The following is a 19242-nucleotide window of genomic DNA, read 5'->3' on the forward strand; positions in this document are numbered from 1 at the left end:
CTAAGTTGGTACTTGAAAGTTCTAATAAGCTCTAACACTTCCCATTCACCATATTAATTAATCAAAACAAGCTTTTTGATTAACCCTAACCTTATTAACCTAATCTAAACAAGCTCTTAGAATTAGATTATAAGATTGCATGAAGCTTTATGTGAATGTTCCCAACAACACCCAATACTCCTCATATGCTCGGGAGTGTAAAAGTGTATGAATAAGATATACACTAAATTCATTCAATAGAGATCAATTAAATGCTTGTTACTTGTTCAATTTCACAAAACAATTACGGATTTTGTGAAAGAGATAACTTGAATGACCTAACCCTAATTAAAATGGCCAATAAGAATCATAATTAGAATCAAACATTCAATTGAAGCAAAATCAAATTCATTAGATAGAAATTAAAAACAAATATCATGTCATATGACTGAAGTCACTACCAAGAAGTCAAAACATGAAATTGGAGAAATTAGGGTTCTAGCCACACATGGCTAGAACAAGTTCACAAGTCTAAAAGATGAAATTAAGTGTAATTACAACTTACAAAAACAAGAATTAATGTTTCCAAATGATTAACGGACAAACCCTTGCAAAAACCTTGGAATTCTCCTCTCCAATGGTGCTCTGATATGTTCTGTCTATATAAAAATGACCCTCAACCCGTAATATGAAAGATAGGAAAAACTGTCAAAAGTTGGTTTCTGGGTCGAACATGGCCCGTGTTAAAATAGACTAAACTGACACGGGTCGTGTTCAGCAACACGCCTAGTGTTGATTTGCCCTAAACTAACACGCCCCGTGTTCAGGATGGTCAACAGCTCCCATTTTGGTCAAACACGCCCCGTGCGCAACTTTCAGTGTAAATTCAACACGCCCCGTGTACCTCTCTGACTCCAATTCCAAACTTGATTTTTCCAACTTTTTCGTTCTTCGCCCGATCATCCCGAAATCTTCACCAATGCTTCCCGACACTTCCCAAAGCGCGTTCCAACCTCTGGTTTACTTGAAAAAAATATAAAAGTGTGCAAATAAGGTTGTTCTAGAGACTAACATGAATATGATAAAATGCAAGGAAAAGGAAGAACAATTGTGCTAAATATATGCATAAAATGGGACTAAAAGGTGCGCAAAAAGGTGCACAAATAGCACCTAACAAATCTCCCCAAGCTTAGACCCTTCTTGTCCTCAAGAAAGAACAAGAACCGGACAAACAGGACGATTTCTAGATTGCAAAATGAAAAACTTAGAACGAAAAGGGGATGAAGGATCCTAAAGGTTAAGAATGAATGTATGCAATGTAATGCCATGAAAATTAAGGTATGTACAAAATGCACTTGAGAAACAAAATGAAGCAAAAGAAAAGAAGATTAAGAACAAACACAAAATATGTACTTTTGTAACTAAATAAAGGTACGATCAGACTTTACATCGATAGGGCTCCGATCATTGATACCTTGGTAAGTATCCTGTTTCCTTCCACATATCACATACTCTCAATGTGAGGAAGACCCGAAACGGTGTAACCCAATAATCCAACCAAATTTTTATTTAATCTTTATACCTTACTAAGCTTTATGGGCGAAAATAACATAGTCCGGATTTCATGTCCTTAAGACTAGATGGCCAAGAATCAGAATCGACGCATCCTTAAGAACCCGTCATGGCGAATCAGATTTCGCTGAAACAGTGAGCCCACCCGAAGGGGCTCAACTCCTATGCTTTCACTTTTTTGAGAGCCACAAGTATCATATCACATAGTTCTCCATTCGCCATATTTGACTTGAATTGGCTTTTGATTTGATTGAACTTTGATTTGTACTGCGTTTTGAATTTGGATTCTTCAATCTTCATTTTTGGAATTTCTTTAGATTTCTTCGTTTTGGCATTTGAAATTCTGATTAGGGTACTAGATATGACAGTTTTACCCTTCCTTCTTTCTTGACTGTGTGGGTCTGATACTTAAGCTCTCTGTTACCGCGGGGGTGACGCGTATCAACAAATAGGTCCGTGTTCTGTGGGTTCAGAGTTGCCGATAAAGATTCTTTTTAAACATTCAAAAGCAAATCTTCCTAAAGCTGTTATTATCGCCCAAAAAATGTTTCAATATAAATTCTTTTTATTATCTAAGGCTAGGGTCTCGAATTACGGTATTTGGGTCCCCTAGTTATGACAACTGATTCTACACTTCCGGTAACTACCCGATCGCCTCGGAATTCTTTCGTTTCATGGAGCAATTGTATGTAAAGAGTGTCATCATCTCGTACATTTTTTTTGGAAGCAAATATAGAATGCAAGGAAAATATAAATAAGAAAATAAAATAGAAAAGAGAAAATAAGTTTTTTTTTTAGATGAAATAAAAAAAATTGAAAATAAGAAAATGCATGCATGAGTATGAGTGAACCTAATATACAAGTCTACCCCTCCCCAAGCTTAAAGATAAGCATTGTCCCCAATGCCTGGAGAGGGTGGAACAACCTAAAACGGAGGTGGAGGAGGAGGATAGTAGCTAGGGTTTCGGGTCGAAGCCCATAAGTCCTCCTCATGTTTGCGTTGACGCTCTTGATCCCAAGCGTACTGGGTGGTGAAGGTGGAAAAATTCTGGGTCAGGCTGGTAATATCCTGCTGGTAGGTGTCGAGGCGGGTATGGATTGATTGGAATTCATCCATATATTGTTGATGATAAGGCGGGGGTGCAGCAAAATGGGATGAGCTGCCACCACCAATGGGAGAAGCATGGTGAGGCTCCTCCCCTTCTTCATCATCATCACCATCTTCCTCGTTTTCTTCATTTTGCTCATCTACCTCGGTGGAGTATGATTGGGGGAAGATGTATGGAATGATTTGCCAATCGTTCATGCGAATGGGATTTCGGAAATCAAGAATGCCTTTATTTTCTGGTGTGATGAGGAGCTTTGGATCATGATTTTGACCCACGATCCAATGGTGTGTGCCATCGCCTGCCGAATGGAAGAGTCGCATGGACTCAAGGACAGTAGTGGTGAGATAAGGCTCACCTGGTAGTGGCTGATGGGGACCGGGGTATGGGGCTCGGATGTGGGCGCTCTTGGCGAGCATGCTGACAATACCCTCGCAAACAATCTTTCACGATCGGGATGTGCTAAGGCGGATGAGCTTGTGGCATAGAAACCGACCATAATGAGGAATGAGGTTATTCTCGGGATGGGTCATTACATAAAGGATTTTGAGTTCCAGCGCATTGATGGTGCTGCGCTCCTCTCTAGGGGCGACGAGCGAAGCAATGATTCTGTGGGCTACCTTAATCACAGGATGGATAAGTGATGAGGATTTAGCAGCGCTAGAGACATATGGGTGTAATTGGGTGAGTTGGGACCACCAAGTCATGTCAAAGTATCCTTGGATTGGGTCAGTGGGGCCAAATGTGTTTTCCGTTGGGGCCCCCACAATGGCATTGATTTGATCCAAGGAGATCTCATAGTCTTGATTCATTAGATGGAAGTAGAGGATCCCATGGTCTAAATAAACTGAGGATAGAAACTCAGCTGTTGGGACTTTATAGATCAATTCATGGACCCTCAACAAGCCGTGCCACCCTATGTTGCGAAACAGGGTTTTGACTTGATTGTAAACATGCAACTCTTTTAGGGTTGGAACATGCGCGAATTTTTGGATGGCATGACCCCGTTTAAGGAATGACTCAAGTTTGCCCTGTTGAACTGGGCCAAGACATACGACACCACAATGAGACGGGTCGGCCGGGGGTGTTGGGGACCTAAATGGAGGTGATGGAGATCTGGATGGAGGTGATGGAGTCCTAGGCTTCCGACGGCGGGCGGATGATTTGGTTTGTCTTGGTCTTTGGAAGATGTAGCTTCCATAGTCAAGTTTGGGACAGATTGAAAGTCAATAGGTTAAAATGTCAAAAGTCAACTATTGACGGGTCCAGTCAACTTCGAATTTGGCCACCAAAATTTCGCGGGAAATTTGGTTTTCAAAGATGTCCTACTAAGAATCAAGTCCAAATAGACCACAATTTTAAATAATTTGATTCAAGAACACAAAATCCAAAAGCTAAGAGTTGGGAGGGATTTACCGAATCGTGTGTGGGATTGTGTTGTTCTTGATGAAAAAGATCTTCCTTAACCTCCCCAAGCTTGCCCTCTTTAAGATTAAGATACTAAAACACCAAAACCACATGAGATTTTCGGATCTAGGGTTTGCCAAAAACCCCCCAAATCCACCATTAAAATGCAAGAAAATGGTGTTTAAGATGGAGAAGATGAAGTGTAGATGATGAAAATCAAACCTTTTTGTAGATGAAAGTTAAAATCTTGAAGAAATTGAAAGGTATTTGATGAAAATCGGACCTAAGGTTTTTGTTGGGTGAGAGGGGCTGTTAGGAAGTGAAAGTGGGGATAAATGAGGTCAAGTCCCAATTTTTTTTCTTTAAAAAGGGCCTGAACTGCTGCGCGAACATGACCCGTGTCTCCCCAGGCTAAATTGACACGCCCCGTGTTGGGGGGTTTATGATGAGTTATGGACGAACACGACCCGTGTTGGGTCAAGGCCAAAACCAACACGACCCGTGTTGCTCTCTGGAAGAATTTGGGACTTTTTTGGACGAACACGACCCGTGTTGGGTCAAGGCCAAAACCAACACGATCCGTGTTGCTCTCTGGAAGAATTTGGGACTTTTTTGGATGAACACGACTCGTTTTGGGTCAAGGACAAAACCAACATGACCCGTGTTGGTCCCTGGATGCTAATCCTCACTTTTTGAACTTGAAAATTTTCCTCTCTTATAAATGAAATACTTTTGCATTCCTAGGTCCGTTTGGTATTTTAAATCATGATTGAATTCATTTGGAACATTGAAAACCAAAAACTCAAAGAAATGGAAATTGTTTTTAAGTAAAAGATAGAAATACCCCCGGGTTGCCTCCCGGTTAGCTGCCTTTATTTCAAGTCATTGGCTCGACTTTGCCCCTGCATATGCTTCAGTCTTGGTACGTGGGGTTCTCCAACTCTTCAACCTCTTCATTCTTCACCTCAAATCCTTCATAAAACGGCTTCAGCCTGTGACCATTGACTTTGAATGTTTTACCCGTTTGCTTGCTCGTGATTTCCACCGCACCATGGTCAAACACCCTTGTGACCACGAAAGGACCAATCCATCTGGATCGCAACTTTCCTGAGATTAACTTGAATCTTGAGTGGTATAGCAACACCTTTTTTCCTTGTAAAAAAGTCTTTCGGGAGATCGCCCTATCATGGTATGCTTTTGTTTTCTCCTTATAGATCATGTTGCTTTCGTATGCATCTTTCCGAATCTCCTCTAGCTCTTGGATATCAAGTTTCCTTTTATTTCCCACTTCATCTTCACGCATGTTGAATTTCTTTACCGACCAAAAAGCTTTATGCTCAAGCTCAACTGGAAGATGGCATGCTTTACCAAACACAAGCCTATATGGGGACATACCAATGGGAGTTTTGAAGGCGGTACAGTATGCCCATAAAACATCATCTAGCCTTAAGCTCCAATCTTTGCGGTTTGGGTTGACCGTTTTCTCCAGGATGCTTTTGATTTGCCTGTTTGAGACCTCTGTCTGTCAATTCGTTTGGGGATGATAAGTTGTTGAGACTTTGTGTGTCACTCCATATTTCTTCAAAACAGCTTCTAGCATCCGATTGCAGAAATGGGTCCCGCAGTCACTTATGAGCACCTTTGGTGTGCCAAACCGTGAGAAAATCTATACCTTAAGGAAATCGACCACAACTTTGGAATCATTAGTATGGGTGGCCTTAGCCTCCACCCATTTGGACACATAGTCCACCGCTAACAAAATATAAGAACAACCAAAAGAGGGCGGAAATGGTCCCATAAAGTCAATACCCCATACATCAAAAATCTCACATACTAGAATAGGGGTAAGGGGCATTTGATTCCTGGAGCTTAAAGATCCGGATTTTTGGCACTTTTCACAATGTGCACAAAGCAGGTAGGAATCATGGAAAATAGAAGGCCAAAAGAATCCGCTATCTAAAACTTTCCTAGCTGTCCTTTGGGGTCCAAAGTGACCACCACAAGCATAAAAATGGAAAAAATTAAGGATAGATTGTACCTCTTTTTGCTCAACACACCTACGAATTACTTGGTCCGCACAGTACTTCCAAGGGTAAGGCTCGTCGCATATATATCGTTTGGCTTCCTTCTTGATTTTGTCTCTTTGCCAACGGGATGAATCTGGGGGAAATTGACTTGTGACCAAGTAATTGACGATATCTGCATACCATGGTGCTTCTTTGGCTGCAAATAGAAGTTCATCTAGAAATGTGTCACAAATTGGTATACCATCTTCGGGCTGTACAATGCGACTTAGGTGATCCGCAACTAGATTTTCCTTTCCACTCTTATCTTTTATCTCAGTATCAAACTCTTGCAAAAGCAGCATCCACCGTATTAACCTCGGCTTTGAGTCTTTCTTTGTAAGCAAGTGTTTTATGGCTGCATGGTCCGAATATATGACCACCTTAGTTCCAAGGAGGTATTGTCGGAACTTCTCTAGAGCAAAGACAATAACAAGCAACACTTTCTCCGTTGTGGTGTAGTTGCCTTGTGCACTATCAAGGGTCTTTGATGCATAGTAGATGACATGATGTGCTCGATCAACCTTTTGTCCCAAAACCGCCCCAACTGCGGTATTGCTACCATCGCACATGATCTCGAATGGAAGATCCCAATTTGGCGGTTGAATGATGGGGGCGGATGTCAACAATTCTTTCAAAAAATCAAATGCATTCTTACATTAATCACCAAACTCAAAATCAGCCTCCTTTTGTAGGAGTTGACTCATTGGCACCGTGATCTTGGAAAAATCCTTTATAAACCGCCGATAAAAACCTGCATGGCCAAGAAAATAACGTACTTCCCGAACATTTGTCGGGTATGGTAAGCTCTTAATAACATTTGTATTGGCCTTATCAACTTCTAAACCTTTTTGGGACACCACATGTCCAAGTATCAAGCCCTTGTCAACCATAAAATGTCATTTTTCATAGTTAAGGACTAAGTTCGTGTCAATGCACCTTTGTAGAATTTTGGTGAGATTTTGCAAGCATTCATTAAAAGAATTTCCATAAACAGTGAAATCATCCATGAAAACCTCTATGACATTTTTGACATATTCTGAAAATATGCTCACCATACATCTTTGGAAGGTCGCGGGTGCATTGCACAAGCCGAAGGGCATGCGTGTATACGCAAAGGTGCCGAAGGGACATGTGAATGTGGTTTTCTTTGGTCTTCCAGGGCAACCGGAATTTGATGAAAACCAGAGAAACCATCAAGGCACCAATAGTGGGATTTCCCGTCCAATCGTTCTAACATCTGATCGATGAATGGCAAAGGGAAGTGGTCTTTGCAGGTGGAAGCATTCAAATTCCTATAATCGATACAAACTCTCCACTCGTTTTGCACATGGGTGGGTACCAATTCCCCTTCGGAGTTTTTGACAACGGTGACTCCGGATTTTTTCGGGAGTACTTGCACAGGACTTACCCACTTACTATCAGAAATGGGGTAGATTATACCTGCATCCAAGAGCTTCATGATCTCCTTTTTAACCACCTCCATCATAGGTGGATTCAACCTCCTTTGGGCTTCACGGGATGGCTTGAAGTCCTCTTCCATCAGTATTTTGTGCATGCATAACGATGGGCTCAACCCTTTTATATCCGCAATGGTCCAACCAATAACTTCCTTGTATTTCTTCAAAATTCCAACTAACTCTTTTTCTTCTTCTCGTGCCAGCTTGGTCAAAATTATCACTGGTAATGTCTCTTCCTCTCCAAGATAGGCATACTTGAGATGGTCGGGAAGAGTCTTCAACTCAAGAGTCGGTGGTTGCACTATGGATGGGAGAAGTTTCAGATTAGAACTTTTTAGCTTCATGCGGGGTGGTTCAACTCTCATGGGTTGTGCTTTCTCCAAGGAATCAATTACTTCAATCAATTCATCTTCCAATGTGTACTTGTCAGCCAACTCCTTAATCCTTGTCTCATCAAAGTGTTTGCTCAAGATGGTGGTTAGCACATCTTCGCTTGACATCTCAAAGCAATCATTAGTACATGAATCAATAAAATATCTGAAGTTTAAAGAATGAATATTTCTAGGATAACGCATGGCTTCAAAGATATTAAAGTTGATCACCTCACCATCGAACTCCATTGACAAAGTACCATTGGCTACATCTATTTTTGTTTATGCGATACTCATAAAAGGGTCTCCCCAAAAGGATGGAGCTCAATTGTGGGGTGTTTTCATCACCCATGTCTAAAACATAAAAGTCAGCGGGAAAAACAAGCTCATTAACTTGCACTAACACGTCCTCCAATACACCTTTCGGGTGTACCAAAGACCGGTCAGCAAGTTGAATAATGACTTCGGTTTTTTATAAAGGTCCAATTCCCATTGACTTATAACTTGAATAGGGTAAGACATTAATTGATGCTCCCAGATCAAGCATGGAATGTGGTACAAAAAGGTTACCCATTTTGCAAGGAACCGTGAAAACACCCGGATCCTTGCATTTTTTTGGTAGCCGCTTTTGTAACACGGCTGAGACATTTTCACCAACCTTCACAGTTTGATTTTCTTTAAGCTGTTTCTTAGATGTGCAAAGTTCCTTAAGGAACTTAGCATATCTAGGAATCTGTGTAATGGCATCTAAAAGAGGGATATTGATTTCAACCTTTCGAAACATGGCCATGATTTTGTCATCTTCCCTATCTTTTTTGGTGCTTGCCATCCTTGAAGGAAATGGAGCTGGTGTGACTTTCACTTCGGATTCTATTAGCTTCATGGACTTTGGAGTACTCTTCCTTTCCTCTTCTTTGACGGCTTCTTCCACCTCAATCTCTTTCTCTTCTTCTTCTTCATCCGGCATTCTTGGACTTTCATAGCTTTTCCCACATCTTAGAGTAATTGCACACGCATTATGTATTGGGTTCTTCTCCGTTTGAGAGGGTAGCTTGCCTTGCGACTCTATCTTACTCACGGATTGAGCAAGTTGTGATACTTGTTGCTCCAAGCTTTTTATACTTTCCTTGGTTTCTTGTTGAAAGCTTTGAGTGCTTGTGGCAAGGCTTTTCACTATGTCCTCTAAGGACATACTTGGAGAAATCGCTTGTGGAGGGGGTTGTTGTGGGTGCCTTGGTTGGTAATTTTGAGGTTGGAAGGGTGGTCGTTGTTGATTTTGAGGGAATGGTGGTCTTGGTTGATATTGATGCGATTGATTTTGCTGATAATTCCCTTGTTGATTGCCTCGCCACCCTTGATTATTGTTCCATCACGGGTCACCTCTTGGTTGCTCATAACCTCTCTGATTTGCCCCAGAATAGCCTCCCATGACTTTTTCTTCTTCATAATCTTCCTCTTGGAGTTGTGGGCACATATCGGTTGGATGGCCCACTTGGGTGCAAATACCGCATAGGCGGGGTGTGGGTTGCACACCTTTGTCTTTGGCCAACATCATGACTACTTTCGTGAGCTCGGACAATTGAGCTTCAATCTGAGGAGTTTGAGCTTCTTTTACACCCCGGGGTGCATCCGTGTACCATTCTTCATCATGGCTTGAATGTTTGGAATCTTCAGCCATGTTCTTGATTAGATTGCGGATTTCAGTACGAGTCTTGTCGGGTAAACATCCGCCGCTGGAGGCATTAAGAAGCCTTCTTTCCATTGGAGTCGTTCCCTCAATGAAATATTGGAGGAGCTAGTATTCGGTAATTCCATGCTTTAGGCATCGGGCACAAAGTTTCTTGAATCGATCCCAATATGTGTGAAAAGCTTCTCTCTTGTGCTGCTTGATTCCAATGATCTCCCTCCGTAGGGCGGAAGCTTTCATCTCAGGAAAATACTTGTCCAAGAACAATCTCCCAAGATCTACCCAAGTAGTTACCATCCCCGGTGGAAGGTCATAAAGCCAATCTTTGGCCACGTCTTGCACCGCAAAGGGGAATGCCCTAAGCTTGATTTGGTCCTCCGTGACATTGTGTATAAGCCCTAAGCTTGATTTCATACCTACACATACTACATGGAACTCGGTGAGGAACTTGTGAGGATCTTCATTCTCCAAACCTCTAAAAGTTGGGAGTAAGTGGATAAGCCCAGATTTTAGTTCCAAATTGGTGGCAGCTGGGTATGTGATAAAAAAGAGGTTGTTGAGTCACCTCTTGTCTTGACCACTGACGGAGAGTTTGTTCAGGTGGTGGGTTTGGAGGAGCTTGATTCCCTCTAGGATTATCTGCCATGGCTTGAAAATTTGGTGATGTTTCTGTAGGTGAACTGTTTAGGATATTATGAATAGGTGAAGAAGGTGGAGTGATATTTATGGGTGAGGCTAGTTGTGGTGAGAGTGATGGGCTTTCTGTTTCTGATGCGGATACACTTGAGAGGGGTATGTCCTCCCAAATGTTGATGACTGGGGGATTGGATGATGAAGAAGTACTGGAAACCGGTTGCCTCTTACGAAGCTTGGCTTGCTTCCTTAACTTCTTTGCAGTCTTCTCTATCTCCGAATCAATTGGCAATGGCGTACCTATACGAAAAGATCTAGGCATAAACAATTAGTAACACCGTGTCCCCGGTAACGGCGCCAATTTGTTAGGCGTGTCGAACCCGACAAATAAAGGGGTACGATATACTCCAAAATAATCTCACTATATTGCACTAAAAGGTAGTACAAGGCAAGCAAGGTCGATCCACCGAGACACGGGACAATTGGTCTATACCTATTTGCACAAGGTACTATGGTCACCAATAGTAAAGAGAGGGGGGTTTAGAATGTAATGATTAAACAAACAATTAATAACATAAGCAATCAACTAAATGCGTGAATTAAATTCAGAATTTATAAGGACTCCAACCCCGTGTATGACAATTTAGCAATGTGACTCAAATATGACACAATATTCGTTCAATTCTATCTAAGTTGGTACTTGAAAGTGCTAATAAGCTCTAATACTTCCCATTCACCATATTAATTAATCAAAACAAGCTTTTTGATTAACCCGAACCTTATTAACCTAATCTAAACAAGCTCTTAGAATTAGATTATAATATTGCATGAAGCTTTATGTGAATGTTCCCAACAACACCGAATACTCCTCATAAGCTCGGGAGTGTAAAAGTGTATGAATAAGATATACACTAAATTCATTCAATAGAGATCACTTAAATGCTTGTTACTTGTTCAATTTCATATAACAATTACGGATTTTGTGAAAGAGATAACTTGAATGACCTAACCCTAATTCAAATGGCCAATAAGAATCATAATTAGAATCAAACATTCGATTGAAGCAAAATCAAATTCATTAGATAGAAATTAAGAACAAATATCATGTCATATGATTGAAGTCACTACCAAGAAGTCAAAACATGAAATTGGAGAAATTAGGGTTCTAGCCACACATGGCTAGAACAAGATCACAAGTCTAAAAGATGAAATTAAGTGTAATTACAACTTACAAAAACAAGAATTAATGTTTCCAAATAATTAACGGACAAACCCTTGCAAAAACCTTGGAATTCTCCTCTCCAATGGTGCTCTGATATGTTCTGTGTATATAAAAATGACCCTCAACCCGTAATATGAAAGATAGGAAAAACTATCAAAAGTTGGTTTCTGGGTCGAACATGGCCCGTGTTAAAATAGACTAAACTGACACGGGTCGTGTTCAGCAACACGCCTAGTGTTGATTTGCCCTAAACTAACACGCCCCGTGTTCAGGATTGTCAACAGCTCCCATTTTGGTCAAACACGCCCCGTGCGCAACTTTCAGTGTAAATTCAACACGCCCCGTGTACCTCTCTGACTCCAATTCCAAACTTGATTTTTCCAACTTTTTCGTTCTTCGCCCAATCATCCCGAAATCTTCACCAATGCTTCCCGAAACTTCCCAAAGCGCGTTCCAACCTATGGTTTACTTGAAAAAAATATAAAAGTGTGCAAATAAGGTTGTTCTAGAGACCAACATGAATATGATAAAATGCAAGGAAAAAGAAGAACAATTGTGCTAAATATATGCATAAAATGGGACTAAAAGGTGCACAAATAGCACCTAACACAGCGATTTACTACACTTATTACCGAGATGAATATAGCTGGGAGCTTCTTGTCTAAATCTGAGATAAACAAAAAGCTATTGAATTCACTTCCAAAATCGTGGGATATGAACGTGGCCATCATCAAGAAGACAAAAGATCTCAATCATCTTAGTCTTGCTGATGTTATTCAAGAACTTGATGCTTTGAAGTGTAGAGAAACAATGAGTTCTGAAAACATTCCGGTCTGTGAAGTTGCATGTACTCCAGCTTGTGAAGCCACGATTAAATTTCTTCGCGAACAAATTGATTTATTTAAAAGAGAAGTTGAGGACCTGAGATATGAAGGATATCAACTCAGGAAAGGACAGAAACCCCTGAAGGCTGAATTAGAAGCAAAAACCAAGGACTTTAGGAAACTTCAGGAAGAGTATAGCAACAAGTGTGAAAATTATGATTATACTAAGAGACAACTTGCTACTGTAACTGAAGAACTTGACGCTTTAAAAATTAAGTGTGGAAAAACAGATGTCAGTTTCAAAAATTATACTGCGTCAAGTCAAACAGTCGAGTCCTTATATGAAACCCAATTAAAATTCAAAGAAAATCAAAACAAGGTTCTAGGGTATGATAGTGTACCTCCTACTTATAATCATAACTACACATCCATCCCTATGACACAGGACGAAACTGACAGGGAGCCACATCTTCGATATGGCAAACGAGCTGGATTTGTGTCAGGAGGAGTTATTAATTTTGAAGATACTAATGTTGCTACTTCATGTGCAGGTAAAGTAGTAGAAGATGAGATCAATGAGAACACTATTGAACAAACCGATGACTCCTTGAACTCTAAGTCTGTTGCTTCTAACTCAGCTGCTTCTGATAAACCTGCCGTTGAGAAATACAGGCCTCCAATTCCAGCGCAACAGAGTGCCTATCGCAAGTGTGCATGTGGGAACAACAAGAAACGAGGCAAGGATACGCCACCAGGGGTAGGAAGAAACAATTTCCCAGTGAAGAAAAGGACTTGTTTTCACCGTGGAAAACCTGGACACATTGCCAGAAACTGTCCAAATCGTGCATATGTTCCTTACTATGCACAAGGCTGATAGAACGCACCAAGAGGGAGATACTCCAAAAGAAACCCCTCAAGGTCACGTTCAGACCATGATGAATGGAATGCGCACAAGGCCAAGCATCCAACTCCCAAGGCCAATCATCCAACTCCCAAGAACAAGAAGGGAATGCTGGCCCAGAAGTCTAGTTCAAGAGATGCTCCTGTGAAACCAAGACCGGTTAGGTCAAAGTCATCTAGGCAGACGGCTTCAAGTTCCAAAGCAAGTGTCGAGGCACCCATCGGATAGAACAAGAAATGGGTTAAACCCGAATATAGATGGGTACCAAAGGTGAAAACTCCCAAATCTCCTAATGCTTCTACTGTTTCTACATCTTCTGTTTGTGATAAGCAGGACATGTCATGGGAGAGAGTACTGTGCAACGATGACAAAGGTCGACCCAGTTTCAAATGGATTGGGTTCCAAAGACCAACTGATCCCGCTCTGTGGCGGAGCAGCCATGGAGGCATATCATCATACTTCGGTTTGTTGGTAGTGGCTGTTCCTGGCATATGATTGGGGACATCTCTCAAGTGTACAACATTCAGACATTTGTTTGAGAGTATGTGTCCTTTGCAGGAAGAAAAGAAAGGAAAGTGATCACTCACGGGGTTAGTGCTTAATGATATGAAGAATTTTCAGATATGTTCTGAGATTATGCTTGCTGTTCTCAGACCTTCTGAATGCAGATTCAATCTGTGAATTACGGTTTGCGTTTTCTTCTCTATACTCATGCATTTTTCTTAAGCTGATTCGCTTTAAAGAATAATTTTTGTTTTACGATAGTTTAAATTTGCGCATTTATTTTCGTTTCTCTCCTATGCACAAATTTAGGGGGAGAATTAAAAATTAAAAATAATGAAAATAAAAAAATCAGAAAAATTCAAAAATCAAAGAAATATCAAAAAAATTAAAAATCCAAAAATAGTGTTATTTCTATTTTATTTCTTGTTTAGAAAAATCAAAAATCCAAAAATATTTTTGTTTCTGTTTTAATTTGTGTGCTAAGTTTTCTTTTAGTTTTGTTTTGTCTTGAAAAGTGATTTCAGGTATAGATAAGACTCATGGAGTTTGTGTAGAAGATTTCTGAGCCAAAGCCTCGTCCGTGAGCATCGAAGAATTCACATTCGAAGGAGCAAGAAATGAAGATTATTATTTCGACATTCAATCCTTCAACCCCAAAAGCAAGGTGAAGCTGAAATTGAAGATTATGTGACGGATTGCATTGAAGCCTCCTTAATCAGTCTGCTGCTATTGTTGTACCTACTAAAGTGATCTAGAAGATTTGTTCTCTCTGATGTTCTCTCTGAAGATTCTCAAGCTGAAAGCACTATCTTTCAAGAATCAGTACGTAAAGCCTCCTCACCTAACGTGCGTTCAATGCCAAATTATGAAGAAATGTCCAACTGCTCAAGATGAAGTCAATTATTGAAGATTCATCAAGTTCATCTTGAAGTCGTGAAGAATTTGAAGATTTATGTTGAAGTCAAGCTCTCAATGAAGATTAACAAGAAGAGCCAGCTACTTTTTAGGGGGAGCTTGTTGGGTCAATTAAGAAAAGAAAGTTATAAACCAAGGGGGAGATTGTTGGGTCAAAATATGGTTTATACTTTGCTTTTCTGGGTAATTGTATTTTTCTGTAATATTTTTGGAGTTTATGGTCATGTTTACGGCTGAGTTTACGGCCGTAAACACCTTACGGTCGTAAACTCATTTACGACCCATTTGTTTCCGGCCCATGTTCCCTTAGTATAAATATAGGTGTTAGGGTGAGGAGTAAAGACGGATGAACCCTAGAGAGTTTACGGCCAGAGAAATAGAAGAACTATTGTGTGTTAGTGTGTGTGTGAATCTCTTGTATCGGGATCATCATTCTATTCATTAATACATTGAGATTCATCTTATTCCTCTTCTTCTTCTCTTCTATTTTATTTGACATCATCCGTTTGATTGGGATTTCGCACCATCAAACGGATCTGATTGATAAACAGGCAGATTAGGGACTTTACAGATTTTGTTTATGCTTTATAAAAATCAGAGTTCTTCTTTTAATAAAAATGTTGCGGAATTTGTTCCCAGAAAAACACGATAAATACGTTATTAAAACATTTTCGAAGAAACGTATTTTATTCATTTTAAAACGTTTGGGATGTCATCCTCAATACAGGAACATAAGCATAAACAGAACTTACATTTATTTACACTAGTGATCTACATCTCTTTAATCTCTCAATGTAATGTGAGTTCATATCAACACCTATGATATAAATAAACTGAGTGGGTCAGGTTGGGAAACCTGGTGAGTACATAGGGTTTTAAACCCACAATAATATAATTATTATGTTTAAACAATCAAACAATCAACCCAATTACCCATCCTCATTATCTTCTTTACTCTTAAGGATTTATCCTAAGAGTCATCTATTCTGCGTTTGTTTATTCCGAAGTCCCTTACTTCTAGGGTTATAGGACTGGCACTAAATCCATAGCTGCCAATGTTCGTTCATAAAGCACTAATTCCATAGCTGCGATAGTCTATTCATCGGGTACTAAATCCATAGCTACCAGTGTTTATCTAATAGGTACTAAGTCCATAGCTACCAATTCCTTAACATGTACTAAATCCATAGCTACCGGTGTTTGTCCAATAGGCACTAAGTCCATAACTGCCGATGTTTATTTGTTAGGCACTAAGTCTATAGCTGCCAATGTTTACTCACATCATCTTTTATCTCTCATCATTCATCTACACGTATCATACCCAACATATTCGTGTATATAAAATACGTATACAATTTAAATCATCTAAAACATGTATAAAAACGTTCATCCAACATAGACAGCAAGTATACAGATAATATGCACACATAGCACGTAGTTTATATAAAATACTTCATATCTATGTGTAAGATGAAAGTAACTATGCACTCACTTGAAAAGGTGGTGATTCCGAACTCAGACAACGCTTCACTTCTTGAAAAAAATAATTTCCTTCAACGAAACCTAGTATTATTAACACTAGAGTTTAGTCTATTATTCACCGAGACTAATTAATAGTATAGCTATTATTACTATTATATAACCGTTAAATAATACTTATATAACCAATAATAATAGCCCAATTACTTATTATATGTTCTTAATAACGTTAATATAATTAAATAAAAACTATATTAAAAATAGCGTAGGTGTAACTCATTTACAGCGGGTTTTATAGAAAATCAGGCTTTGCTTGGAACAGCATTCCCGTGCAGAAAAGCTCTTCTTCTTGGAGCCGTCGAGCACTTAGGGGCTTCCGCCTCGTGTTAGGGAGGTTCCCTAGGCTTTTCAGGGCTAGAGAGAGGTTCTAGAGAGAGAGTAAAGAGAAGAAAGAATGAGAAAGGTGTGAAGAAAATGAGGGTGGGAGAGGTTCTATTTATAGGGTGAAAATGGCTTAACTTGGTGCCACATATCACCATCTAGTGGCAAGACTTGGGGAGAAAGCAATGGCCAAGATTGTGCCATATCACCCATTTTCGCATAGCACACTTCCGACTTCTAAAATACGTAACTTTCACATACGTCCTCCGTTTTTGACGTTCTTTATATCCACGCGTAGGTAAAAATAATATCTACAACTTTCATTTTGACCCCGTCGGCTAATTCTCGACCGATCTTAAAATTAACAATACGAGGAGATTATATTGTTAAACGTCCGCGTAAAATTCATAACTTCTACATACGGACTCTGTTTTCATCTATCTTTTCAACTCTCATTTAGGTTGCGTAAGCCAAAATCCGCTCGAACTAAAATTCGAGTTTCGGGTCGTGCACTGCTAAGCCGAATCCTAGAAAAATCATAACTTCCTCATACGAAGTTAGATTTGAGCGTTCTTTTAGGGATGTTCTCGGTTTAACATATACTACAACTTTGGTTTAGATCACTAAGCCTAAAAATTCCTCCATCGTAAAATCACTATTTACGCTTCCCGGTGTCGTGCCGGTTCCGTCGCGAAACTTCGACGGGTCATAACTTCTTCGTTATAACTCCGATTTCGACGCTCTTTATATGTACGGAAACCTTGTGACATATTCTAAAACTTGGTGAAGATCATTTATTCTAAAAAATCTTTTGTCGAAAAGTCATTTTCGACCCCTATTATCTCTAAATTGACTAGCCCGGATCTACGGGCGTTACAATTATCTCCCCCTTAGGATGATTACGTCCCGGAATCATCAACGAAACAGGGCTCGTATAATGACTCCATATGTCATCTCTTCATCCTAGGTAATAATTGTAACTTCTATATTCCTTCAAGTCTATTTCTTAGACTCATTGACTGCAAGCGGTACTCGATCGTGCACCTGCTCTCTACCTCAGGCTAGACTCCATATTATGACCTTCAAGTCACAATCTTGATCCTTACGAGATACGAACTTGAGATAAGTTCTTTTATTACTACTATGGATCTATGTTTCATATTCTAATGACCTATCATCGTATGTTGCAACGCTTTAGACTTAGGTCTCTTAGAGTCAAACTCCAAAATAAAGTATACCTTCCTTCATGTTCTAATGTGATACAATCACATTTTAATATGTAGCATTTCTAGCTACCAACTTCTTTAACAATCATCGCGATACTTCTACTGATCGCCCTGGGTTAGCTTTCATTTCAATCTTTTTTGTTTAAGTTAGATGCTACATCGAACTTGGTTCTATGAACCACGTAACATACTCATCGTATTCGGACTCAATTTGATATGACCACTAGGGTCAGAAAAACAACAATCTTCTTAGTCATTACCGAAACGATGGTAACTACATGATTGAATAAAACAGACTCAATTATTGGCTTCTTAGTAACCTTGTGACTTTCCCTGATCCAAGCGTGAGTCATGTGCTTCCGGTAGTATATGCATCTACTACGTTTCACACCTACTCATACTCATCCCAAGTATTGTCTCGCAGTTTTCCAAGTCACCATACAGGAAAAATCACATAACAGTTTAACACATCAGATAACAAAACAAGGGCATTATTATTTCTCGAAACTATTACATAGGTGTTCAAGTTCACCCTAGACTATGCCTCTAAGAGGCTACATTATGTGGTTTTATCTATTAGGTTACCTTGTAACTCGATCTTCGGGTATAGATTCCTTATCCTTGGTTTCTCGCATTGTTTTCCGCTTCGTTGACGATCATGTGGAATGCCCTTAGCCTTGGTGGCATTTATGGTCTTGCTGCTTTATTTTTCCTCGGGCAGTCTTTGGACATGTGCCCCTTGCCTCCACATCCGTAGCATACTTTATCATTATGTGTGCAATGCTTGGAATAGTGACCAGTCCTTCCACACTTGTAAAAAGTCACTTCTTCGTTGCACTTCCCACAATGCTTCTTCTTGCATTTATCACACCATCTCGCTTCACCTCCATTTCCTCCTCAAAGCTTTGAGAATTTGGTTTCCTTGTTGGACCTTGAAGGTCCTTCAAACTCAAGACCCTTTTCTCTCCTACCTTATCCTTTTCTAGACCCTTTTCTCTTATCTGGGCCTCTACGTTCTTAGCTACCCTAATAAGTGTTTTCAAGGTAGTTGCCATTTTGACCATTGGGCCAAAGTCTGTGGGTAATCCGTTAGCAAACATATCAATCTTGGAGAGTTCAGTAGGCACCAAGTAGGGGAATAGCTTCATCCTCTCGGTGAATGCGGTGACATACTCATCAACAATCACCTTCCCTTTCTTCAGGTTCTGAAACTCGTTGTTTAGGTCTATCAAATCTATCTCCGAGCAGTACTGCATTTTCAACTGTTCCAAGAACTCTTCCCATGACATCCTTAAGGCTTCTCCTTGTGGCATCGTATCTGCCAATAGCTTCCACCAGCTCAAGACTCCAGTTTTTAGTTGTCTTATAGCGAAGACGATTTTCTGTTTCTCGCTACAGTCGCAACTCTCAAACACCATCTCCATCTCGGAGATCCAATCCATAATCTCAACCGGATTCGGGCTTCCTGAGAGACTCGGTGGTTTCGCACCCAGGAAATTCTTGTACATTCAT

General features: G+C 40.1%; 1 protein-coding gene across 1 annotated transcript; it reads right to left on the reverse strand.

Moving 5' to 3' along the window:
• Positions 1 to 4977: 4977 nt before the first annotated feature.
• Positions 4978 to 8207, reverse strand: LOC145035550 (uncharacterized). The gene is made up of 3 exons (XM_078984076.1): positions 7241 to 8207; positions 6103 to 6758; positions 4978 to 5586 (listed from the first exon to the last, which is right to left on the reverse strand). The coding sequence occupies exons 1-3, from the start codon at positions 8205 to 8207 to the stop codon at positions 4978 to 4980; spliced, it is 2232 nt and encodes a 743-aa protein (XP_078840202.1).
• Between the last annotated feature and the right edge of the window lie 11035 nt (positions 8208 to 19242).

Source organism: Lactuca saligna, chromosome 3 (assembly GCF_052625555.1).
Source record: "Lactuca saligna cultivar CGN05327 chromosome 3, ASM5262555v1, whole genome shotgun sequence".
In the NCBI taxonomy this organism is placed as follows: Eukaryota; Viridiplantae; Streptophyta; class Magnoliopsida; order Asterales; family Asteraceae; genus Lactuca; species Lactuca saligna.

Bases quoted from the DNA above. Each gene is read 5' to 3' on its own strand.
- LOC145035550 (XM_078984076.1), bottom strand. From the start codon at position 8,207: ATGGAGTTCGATGGTGAGGTGATCAACTTTAATATCTTTGAAGCCATG. The intron at 6,759-7,240 runs GTATACACGCAT...ATTTTTTGAAAG, and splicing joins TGTCCCTTCGGCACCTTTGC to AATTGTTGACATCCGCCCCC. The intron at 5,587-6,102 runs GTACAATCTATC...ACGAATTGACAG, and splicing joins GGTGTGTTGAGCAAAAAGAG to ACAGAGGTCTCAAACAGGCA.